We start from the raw sequence: 12,071 nt of genomic DNA, 5'->3' as shown, positions 1-12,071 counted from the left end.
CCCTTTCCAAAAAGTATGAAATTCAGCATAAGTTACTCACTATAAAGTCGTCATTGCTCAGATAAACCATAATTTTTATAGCCTCAATTTTATTTGGTTACAGAGATATCAAATAGAAAATCGGACCCCTCCTGCCACACCCACGTGTCACATCCTCTCTTTCAGGATTTGTTAATAGCTCTCTCTCATGTTTAATCATATATTACTTATGACCAATAGAAAGCAAAGTTTTTCATCTATCAAATGATGTATTGTATTCTGAACAGATGAGTGTCATGTTCACTTATAATACATGAGTCATTCCCGTGGGAAAGTTAATGACTAGCTTGGATGAATTAGTAACAGCTCTTGTCACATAGTTAAAAAGCCAGAAAAAGTTTGAGAGTTAGGGGAAATTGTCTACATTTTGCATATTATAAGTCTATGTTCTTCGGTGCATTATTTAATTGAAAAAAAAATATTTAGTGCATTACTATGATTAGTATATAAAAAAAAGTAGGGTTAAGTGTCATTGACAGTCAACAGCAAGAAAAAAGAAGATTGGGTAAGTACTTTATTTCTTGTTTTTCATGTTTATTCTTTATTTATTATCATAAAAGTAACTAAAATGTAAATATAGGGAGCTCTTTAGGTAAGTTGAAATTAAATTAGGTAAAATAGTTGAAATTAGATTAGGTAAAATAAACAATAATAATAATAATATACTAAAAATATTTCATGAGGCATGCACATGAGCATTTCGGAGTAGCTTGTGGGTAATGTAATTCAATAGGGTAATGCGAGCTGCACATTCCCCAAGTAATTTACAACTTATAATTGCATGAATAGTAGTTAGACACGGTTCAGAGGACAATAATATTTAATTATACATAGATGTATACTGTTACAAGTTTAAAGCTACTTAGGATAAATGAATGTGGTTGCACGCTACATTTGAAGTCATTTTAGAAATAAAAAACAGGGTAATTTAGATTTATTTATTTTTTGGTGGTTATGAGATCAGTCAAATTTTCCAACCTTGTATAGAGTTAGGGTAAAGAAAGTTCCAGGTAAAATATCAAGTTTTACTAAAACAAACATTTGAAATGTATTTTGGGAGGTTTTAGAGGGTACACACATGAAATTTGAGATTTTTGAGTTGAAGAAAAGTATTTTTAATCTTAATATGAAAATCACTTTGCACACGAACTATTCAAAACAAAATACTCAATATGTTTTAAGACAAATTTGTTTTTAGTTTATGAAAAATACTTCACTAAAAATATGATTTTTTATGTGAAAGATTTATAATGTTTACTGAAAGACTGCCAACTTTCGTGAAGATATACACACTATATTAAAAGTTAGTAGTATCATATCTATAAGGACTTTGAACGAGCAGAAAGAAGGCACATGGTCGATCAGATTGACTGAACCCGTGTTGAAGGAGTTAAGTATGCATTTTAAAACATAACTAATACATAATTAACTAAGATATGGTAATTTAGAATTATTTCTTAATTTTTTTATGGTGGTTATAAGTCAGTCAAATTGACCAACTCCACATACAGTTAAGGTGGAGAAAATAATGGATAAAATTGAAAGTTTTTCTTTAAAAAAAACGTTTGATAGTTACTTAGGAGGTTATAGAAATTACTCAAATAAAATTTTACAATCTTCAGATGGAGAAAAGTATTTTAATCTTAAAATCAAAATTGCTTTGCATTTTGGGTAGTTGACATTCAAAAAGAAAAAATTCACAAGCAAATCTTTAATTAATAAACCTGATATTTTATGTATGAAACCTTGTAATGCTTATTGATAATTTGCAAAATGTCATAAAGGTATGTGTACATGAATAATAAATAATTTTAATGGTGTATATAGATATATATACATGTACATTATCAAAAGTTATAGTATGATTACTGTCATAGTTACTTTGGTGGTTACATAGTAAGTGCAATGCACCGAGCCCCATAGTTAAAGATGTGAAGCATAATAATTTTTCAAAAAATACATACACTAGGCAGTATAAAAAAGCAGACAGTAAACAAAATAAAACTAGAAAAAGTTTTAACTTAGACACATAAATTTATTCTTTATTATCTTTTATCCAAGTTTTTATTCTCAGATCATGTGGAACAACATTCACTCAACAACTTTAACTAACCATAAACACAGAAATAAAAAATGCCTCGAAAAATGTGCTAAACTATATATGTGATAAATAGGAGAAAGACCACAACAATATTCCTTCCCTATGATACTGATAAATCTGGTTACATTTCAGGCAGAAACCCTCTGTCAGACAATAAAGACTGTGTTACAATAGAATTAGGCTCAGAAAGAATTGACAACCATGACAACAAATAAGTAATGCCATATTGAATGACACTCTGTAAAAGGTCATGTCATGTGCACTTTAAACCCCACCTGTGCAATGGACTTTCATTGGTTATTAGACATTGGATGGTTTATATAAAGTTCTCTGTATATTTATGTAATGCTTTTCTAAGAAAGAGTGAATAGGTGATAGTACATGTAGCAAACAGCTAGTTCTTGTGTGTATTTTTGAGGAAGGTATTATCCTCTGTCTTTAACATTATTTTCATTAATGGTATTAGTTAAAATGTTCAATATATGCTTGTTTATTTTTTATTATGAAGATTTTTTTTGTATTGCTAATAGCAAGGGTACACAGCTGATGAAACTATGCACTCTTAATCATTATAAATAAGAATAGTAGGTTAATTAGTTATATTCATTACTGGGTGAATTGTTATTTCTGATCAGAAAGTAATGGTAATTAACAAAAATGTAAAATGTTTTGCTTGTTAAATTTGGTTATGGTTAATATACTAATAAATCATCTTTAGTGGCTTAGCATTCCAAACCATTAATAAATATGCCACTAAACGATTTTTAACTAGGCTACAAGAGACCTAGAAGAACTGGATCGTAAGAGACGTGAAGAATTTAAGCGTTATGAAATGGAAAAGGAATACCAGTACAGGGAATCATTGAAAAATTTAACAGAAGATGAAAAAAAAGAAGCTGAAAGGAAACATGAAGAGAAGAAAAACAAACATAAAGAACATCCACGGGTCAATCATCCCGTAAGTTAACTATTATTATGTATAGAACAGATGGCTTTTTGTTGATTTTCGATATCTTAATAGAGACATAATTTCTCAAGTAATCTTTTCCGGCCTTGCATAATGAGTACACATGTAGTTCAATTTTCACTTTTACCTTTCAGTAATCTAAGTTGTTATAGTAATCCTACTATAAGTTGAGAGAAGTTTGCTTGTTCTCTAACTCCTCCTAGGCTTTTGCATGTGGACCTGTAAAATATGGTTTAATCAACTAGGAATGATTTGGAATGTGTCAAGAAGTTATTTTTCTTTTAAAATGCATAGATTTCATAGCTCCAGTGCTGATTTAAATATAGATCAATCAGTGTGGGTGGCCACTAGAAGTACTTAATGGGATTTCTCCAGTTTGCTCTTTCACTACATGAAGTATACATACAGTTTATATACTTTCAATCATTACTGGCATATTTAGAACAAAAACAAACACTTTATATTCATAACTGTTAAAAACGTTAATTCTACAATTGCATTTCATTTTAACATCCTATCAATCATTTGAGGGATTTCTTTTTCACACATTGTTTATACAAACTTTCAATATACACACACTTGTATTAAGTGAGATGTTTTTAAGTCAAATTTTATTTATTGTTTTTTGATTTAAAAAAAAAGTAAAATAGAAAATAAAATGTTATTTAAATAATCAAACCCAGTGGACATGAATAATGTTATTCCTATGTACTTTCAATCTTTATATTGACATTGCCATATTTCAGGAAAAAACTTTCATAAACCTCTTGCCATGCATTGCATGGGCACATCAGCTAGTATTATTAATTGATGGATATTAGAATGAAGTGGAACATGTGATTGTTTCAGTACCAGATTGTTTCATTAAGTATACAATCCATAGAGGCATTTAAACTGTTGGAAAATAAAATAAGTTTCTTAAACTTTATACATTTGAAATATTCCATTGAATTACACTGGAATATTTCTGATGAAAGTTTGAAGTAAACAATTGGATAAATTTATCATCTTGATTGATACTTGAAACTGTTGGTACTTGGTGAAACTCCATAATTACAAAATTGAGGAAAATAAGACCATTGTACATTTCACAAATACATCATTTCTACATGACCATGGTTTTACCTGTAAAGGCATCATCAGATTCCTCAATTTTGTTAACATCTTGAGGTGACAGTTACGTAAAATATAGGAAATCCTGATAAAAGTGATATTTAAATATTCAAATTGTGTTAAATTATGTAACAAAAAGAGGTTTTGGTTTATGGTTTAATATTTAGTATTCCTAATAGGCTTAAGTTTGAATGTTATTTTGAACAATTTGAAAAGTTTTTGCAAGTATTGTCACATCAGCCTATTTGGAACAGTTCAGGGTAATCCATCAGTAACATTGGAACTCAGATCAGTGGCGTAGCTGTGACTGCTTTTAATAATTACTATAGTGATTATAAACATTTCTTAAATTTAAGTTCAGAAGAATTTGAAGCTTTAAAGAATATTGGCCAAAAATTATAGTATTGTCATTCCAAGTCATACAAATGGAATAGTATTATAATTTTAGGTAAAAGTTATTATATATATAAAGCAGAGGAAATTGTTAGTAACTCTACTAAACTTGTGAAATTGCATCATGATCCTAAAGATAAAAGGGAAGCAAAATTGCATTGATATTTATTGAAACTGAATAAAGACAATATTCTTAATGAAAAATAGTTTTTGAATGTTAGATCATTAGGGAGTCATCCAGGTATTTTTTTAAGGGTTACCAAAAACTCACAAAGAAGGATGCCCCTTGTAGTATCTAACATTGGGACTTACAACAATGCTTTAGACAATTTTTGGTTGAATTTTTGAAAAAGTTCACTAAAAATGACTACACCCTGATAGACAGTTGAGTTTTATCATGAAATACAACAGTTGAAATAGTGTACAATGTGCTAGTTTTGACACAGAATTATTGTATACAAATATACCATTAGAAGAAACCATACTGTTGAGTGCTGATTTGATTTAACTGACAATTCCAATGAAGTGAATATTCCAAAATGAATTTTTTTTAATTAATTGGCTTTGCCACCAAAAAGGTTTAATTTTTTTTTTAATGGAAAACTTTATGATCAGGTCGATGGTATTGCCATGAGTTCAAGACTAACTCCATCTTTTGCCAATCTGTTTTTTTATTTTTCAACAAAAACAATGGCTGGAAAATTTTCCATGACACTATAAACCACTCTACTATCACAAGTACTTTTACCATCTTCAAGAAGTTCGAATTGTAACCAATAGGTTTGTACATCACAATTAAGATAAACTAATTTCTTCTTCATAAAATAAGTATTAAGCATAAAACTGTATCATTTAGCATGTGTGATTCTTTGGCTAACTTGGCATTTTTGAAACTAAAGAAAACTGAAAAATAAAAAGTATTGAAGGAATATCATAATAAACCATATAAAACATGTTTTACACAACAATCACCTTTCAGAAATCCTGACAGATATATATATATAATGGTGTATTTAAATTTTCAAAAGCAGTATAATAATTGACAATACTAATTAAATGTTTTGAGCATTGAAATTATTTTCCAGGGCAGTAAACCTCAATTGGAGCAAGTGTGGGAAGAAAAAGATCACATGCCTAGAGAGGAGTTTGACCCCAAAGTGTTTTTTTCTATGCATGGTAAGTAATAATAAAATATCCCCCCCCCCTCTTAAAAAAAAATACAATTCTCTTTTAGAACTAGGGAGAAAACATACAATCTTTCAGCAACTTAATATCAAAAGACATTTAAAACAGAACTTTAAAGCATGTAAAGAAAATTTATTTTGGAATATATAGTACATGAGATTTCGTACAGATAAATTACTTAGATGTTTCACATTTTTGGCATGTTATTAAACATTAAGTCATGAATGAATGAAACTTAAAGGAAAACTTTGATAATGTGAGAGGCATCTAAGACAAGAAAAACAGTAAATTGGATTTTCAGTCATAAGCTTTTTCCATTAATTTGAATTTCCACAGTGTTTATAATCTTGCTAACTCTATTGATGCAGGCTTGGACATTTTGACTAACTTTGCAACCACCAGGTACCCATGAAAGCATTCATGCTATAATTTTTAATGTAGTAAGTGTATCTTCAGGAAATATGGCTAGCCTTTAATAAGCATTACAATTCTTTTGCACATACAAAAAATCATATTCTTTTAATTAAGTATTTTTTACTAAAGATTTGTCTGTGAATATATGGAGTTATAGTATTACTCAAATTCTGATTATTCTGAGTGCAAGGTGATTTTCTTGTTAAAATCAAAAATACTTTTTTTCATCTTTCAATTTCAAATTTCACTTATATAACCTTTAAAACCTCTTAAATTAATATCAAAAGTTTTTTTCAGTAAAATTATATTTTATATAGAAGCAAAAGTACCTGTCCCCAGTGATGAGAAAAGTTTAAGTTAATCTATCAATTTAAATTATTTCATGGACTTTAAAAAAGTTAATTGTGTTAGAATCTGTCATGATATAAAAGACTGTTGGGTTTAATGATTAATTTATATTTATGAGTCAATACTTTATTATTTTTAACTTTTGTTATAGTAAGAGTTCAAAGCAGACGATTGTAGAAGGTGGCCACTTTCTATATTCTCGACACCAATTAGTTTTTAACAATTTATTACATAGTCGTCGATATAAATAGCATGAGACGAGCAGGAAGCAGCAGACAGACAACAATAGACAGATAATAGCAAAATAGAATATAACTGTGTGAAGTTAAGTACCATAGATGTGATAGGCCTAACGTTTAATATGTTAGTGTGAAACTAACAGTATAAAAAGAGATAAGAAGGATAATTTTATTCCATCAAAGCGTGGATCTAAAGTAATTGAATCAGCCTGGGTACACTTTGACAAAAGGAACACAGAATCTTCAGAAGAAAGAAGACCAAACGAATTACAGTAACTTGCATTACAACTGTAAGTGAATAACACACACAATACTGAATTGTAATGTAGAGAAGATAGTTCGACTTGTCAACTGAAATTCTAAAGTAATTGAAGAGGCCTAAGTGGACTTTTGACAAGAAGAAGAGAACTATATATAAATAATGTTTATGATATGCCTGTAATCTCTATAGTGCGAAGATTTTGTTGTGCATACGTTTAACTTGTTCCGAATATATATATATATATATATTATTTGAAACCAAATAAAGTGTGTGCTGTTTATTCATCATTGAATTATAAGTAAAAGCCATTTATTTCGACACTTGGCAAAAAGAAGAACTTATATATAAATATAATTGTTTTTAAATCTGACTACAATCTTAGATTCACTCAGAGACAAAGCTACTTATACTGACCACTACGAAAAATAATTGTTGAGCATTTTTCAGTCATGTAAGAGACACTCAATAATAACATACAGGAAATCTACATTTTTTATTCTTTAAGATACACATTTTGAAACGTGAATGGTAGCGTGTTTAATTCCTAACAGTTTAGTACAGAATATTCTGCTTGCAAAATACAATTTTGCATCAACATTATTCATGCATGTTGTTCTGTCATTTCAAAAGTGTGTGTGTGTGCAGCTTTTGAAACACAGCACGGGAAGTAGCCCCTGTAAACGGAAGACAGACAAACCCTCAAACAGACACCACGGTTCTCAGTATATATATGTAAGATTATGTTCTTTACCCTAACAATTTACACACTTAGTTTATTTGGCTGACCTCGTAACCATCACGAAAAAAAAATCTAAATTATCCTTTTTTTTTCTCTGCAGATTGTAACAAAAATTACAGAAGCTTGGTCTCTTGTGTTTTTTTTTTTTTACTGTCAGCATGTCTATGAAAGTTAAATTTAATTATTTATAATAATGGAATAGTACATTAAATAATCTTTATTTTGTTCAAAAATACAGTTAAGAACACAAAATAATAACATGCACAAAGCAAACTGTATCCTACAGTTATTATAATTTAACTGACTTTCTAACTCAGGCATAAGTGCCTTAAAATAATTCTTGTAGTTGCTCAATCTGATCAACCTGTAGGCAATATAATTTATATGATTTAAAATTTTGATTGAGAACAAGGTTGCATTACATGTCAGTCGATGAATTATAACTTTGCCTTTCTGTTGGTTATAAATGATGTAAAAACAAACATCAGAGCAGGCTTTTATGCAGAATGTTTTAAAGGGGGCTTCTAATTTACGAGATCAAAAGCCAACACATTATGAGAAGCACAATCAGGTTGCAAAGCATGCTAATAAGGGGGTCTGGGGGCATCCTCCCCACAGAAAAATAGGTGCCATGAGATTTTTGAGGTGTACGCAAGTTAAAGAAATACTGAGTGCTCTAGGTTTAATACAGTCATTACGAAACTGCTTTCAACATTGAAACTGTATGTAAGTTATTTATGGAAAAGCATCCCAGAAGAATGGAGCATGCTAACATGTTATTTCAATAGTGCATACATATACATATGATAGCCAAAGATTGAAATAGCTAATACACTATTGTTGTACAGAGTTGTTTAAATTAGTAATATAATTTAACAATTAATAACTACTTTGCATGTAGATAGTACAGTACATTACTATAATAAAACAAATATTTATGCTAATTTAAGCCTAGCTCCCCATGCAGTGTTACAACAGAATGATGATTTGTTGACTTTTCATTGGATGTTTGTGGATTTTCTGTGAAACAGCCATGCAATTGTTTAAGCTATATTTCATGCAAAATTGCTTTCAGATTTTAATTATTCAGCCTGTGTGGACTTTGACGAAAAAAAAGAGACACTTATGTAAAGCTCTGGATACAATTCTGATAATGTACAGTATAATGAACATTTGTATATATGCTTGACTTGTTTTAATATATTATTTTAAAACAAGTGGCCTTGTTGCTGTTTGTTTATTGTTGAAGTTTATCACCAACAAGTCACAGACACTTGCTGTAAAGAATCTGGCCAATAAAACCTGACAGTAGCAATATGTCTTCGTGGTTCCAATTAAAAAGTGTTAACAGAAGCCATTGCATGTGACTAGTTCAAGCCACAAAATGCTAATGCATCATCATAAAAAAAAGGGGGGGGGGGGTTGGGCCAAACCTCCCTGCATATATATACATGACATCAGAGAGGATTATTGAAAATTTGTGAAATAGAGGATGCAAAACAGGGTGTGGCAAGTAGGTCTTACTTTCTTATTTACATCTCTTTCAACAAAGAAGATTGAAGGGGTTAAAATTAGATTATGCCTTAGTACTATCTAGAGTATAATAAGTAATTTACAATGAACTTATGACACCATAGAGGGGTGATGAAAAAAGTAGAAAATGGACAAATTAGAGCAAACAAATGTCATACTACACAGAGAAGGGGAGATTGAGTATTTATTTAAGTACATCCTTTTGAAATTAAGAAAATAAAATTTAAATAATATTAAAAGTTGCCAGGTTTATTTGTATAGATTACTGATAAAGTAGTTTAAAATAAAATTTTGTATATAACTGTAAAAAGTCGTGACATATCTTTTGACTTATGTGACAGGTTGTATTACACATGGTGTACATCTTTTTTTCCTACTATGAAATACAACTTTCCAAAAGGTCTTATTACACGTGATGTACACCTTTTCCTACTACCCATTATACCTGTTTGAAAGGTCTTATTAACACACGTGATGTACATTTTTTTATACTTCCCAATATAACTTTGTGAAAGGTTTTATTACACATGGTGTAGATCTTTAACAATGATTAGTCTTGCTTAATGTAATCTAAAAAATAATTTTGCAGTAATACTTCGAGTTTTGCATACTCTGTTTTGTTACTGTTGTTAGCTATGTTTAAACTTGTTTTAGTATATTACTTCCTGAGCATTAAAGTTATTTTCCTTGTTAGACATTAATGGAGATGGTTATTTGGATGAAGATGAAGTGGAAGCCATTTTGAATTTAGAAGTAAGTAATTTTGATAGTTTGAAGGATATTTGTGGTGATATGACAGCTATATTTTCTACTGAGTAAGTTAACCAATTTCTCTCAGAATCATTCCAGTTAAGGCCCCTTGAATGAACTGTTACTCGTGTTTTTAACATGATTTCAAGCTATTTATTGTAAGAGTTTATACGACTATTTTCTAATTACATTTTATTATTTTGCTTATGAAATTTAAGTTAATTTTCATTCTCAAAGATTTTGTCATTCCCAGGATATTATTACTTAATTTCTGCATTGTGTGAATGTAATGACAGCTGATGTACGATATTATTGCAAAATATTTTAGCATTGAAAATGTTTTAAGTGAGTACTGAGCATAAGACTTCTCAGCATGTAAATCAGTGTTAAATACACCATGAGAGAACTCTGATCAAGTGTTTTCACTCTTTATAGTTTACCTGTATACATTATGATTTTGAGTGTTTGATGTGTTTCAGTTGTTATGAAAAGCAATAAAATAATTTACTGAAATCACTATAGAAATAAAAGAATTGGATCACACATGAAAGACAATTAACATTTAAAAACGTGAACTCAAACGGTAATTTTTTTCTAGATAATGACCTAGTTCCATGAAAGCTACTTTCAAATGAAATGAAAATCACATACAAGTTAAATGTATTGTTTTTTTTTCTGCTTGTATTTTGTGTATTCCTGTACTGAAAGCAATACATTGATCTTTATAAAAATGTTATTAGTAACTTTGATGCAGTGATAGAAACTTGAGCAAGAGCAAATGTCATAAAAAAATTATTGAAATTTTGAGATTAATATTACTTTTTACTTCAATCGAGACACAACTCGCAATGTTTTCATTTTTAATTATATTTATCAATATGGATGAAGTATGTGATTCATATATATATTACCTAAAATAAAATTATTATTGAACTAAGAAAGTATTATCGTCCTGATGAATGGTATATTTTTTACTTTAGGTGAAAAAAATGTATGACCCAAATAATCCAGAGGATGATGCAGTTGAAATGATAGAAGAATACAACAGAATGAGAGAACATGTTTACAGTGAGGTACTAGTATTGTATTTTAATCACCATCTGTTGCACATAGGATTGATATTCTTAAAATACATTGTTTTCTTTTTTGTTGTTGTTAAGGTTAATGATTTAGAGGCACTTAATTGATGATTAATACCACCAGATTGAAATAGTACATTGCCATGACTTTCTTTCAGCACTTTCTCTAAAGTAATTGAATTATTTCTTTATGCTGTTAAGCAACAAAAAAATGTGTAGTGCACAAAGACAGTGTCCAACTACATACTCTAGTCACATACTCCAGTTACCAGATCTCTGTCAGTTAGAGAACACATTCAGCTTTACTAATGCACTAACGAAAAACAATAAGTAACTGTTGTAATGTTACTTCAGAATGCAATTGATTGATTATATCCAATGAAAAGTGGACATTAGCAAATTCATTGCTATCAGTTTAGGTAGTATTCTTGTGGGTTGTTATTTGTGAATAACTCATCTTACGAAACAAGTCACTGATGCCAGGATGATATATTTCAGTTTATATATCATGCATTTTAGAATCCCCCTGGCTGCAATAATTTTCATTTCGTGATTGTTAAACACACTTATATTTACATATATGAAAAATAAAACTATATTAGCTACATCAACATTGAAAAAAGATTTGCTATCAGAGGATGTTGATTTCATGTGATCATATTTATTTCCCAACTTCATGACCTATTTGAAAATATCAGTCATATTATTTCATATTTATTGCATTTTGTTAATAATGTACATATATGAAAAAATAAAACTATATTAGCTACATCAACATTGAAAAAATATTTGCTATCAGAGGATGTTGATTTCATGTGAACATATTTATTTCCCAACTTCATGACCTATTTGAAAATATTATTTCATATTTATTGCATTTTGTTAATAAATTTTAATAACAGGAACAAA

General features: G+C 29.4%; 1 protein-coding gene across 5 annotated transcripts in view; it reads left to right on the top strand.

The window, feature by feature from the left end:
* LOC106464494 (nucleobindin-2-like) overlaps positions 1 to 12,071 on the top strand; it is a 42,971-nt gene that overhangs the window by 19,693 nt on the left and 11,207 nt on the right. For all 5 annotated transcript variants that reach the window (XM_013924638.2, XM_022392223.1, XM_022392221.1 and 2 more), the window contains 4 exons: positions 2,913 to 3,098; positions 5,699 to 5,789; positions 10,028 to 10,086; positions 11,064 to 11,156. In XM_013924638.2, the coding sequence (XP_013780092.1) occupies positions 2,913 to 3,098; positions 5,699 to 5,789; positions 10,028 to 10,086; positions 11,064 to 11,156 (429 nt within the window). The remainder of the gene's footprint in view (positions 1 to 2,912; positions 3,099 to 5,698; positions 5,790 to 10,027; positions 10,087 to 11,063; positions 11,157 to 12,071) is intronic.

This window comes from Limulus polyphemus, unplaced genomic scaffold (assembly GCF_000517525.1).
Source record: "Limulus polyphemus unplaced genomic scaffold, Limulus_polyphemus-2.1.2 Scaffold1666, whole genome shotgun sequence".
Lineage (NCBI taxonomy): Eukaryota > Metazoa > Arthropoda > Merostomata > Xiphosura > Limulidae > Limulus > Limulus polyphemus.
The sequence above is the reverse complement of the archived record's forward strand: the minus strand, read 5'-3'. Positions and strand labels throughout refer to the sequence as shown.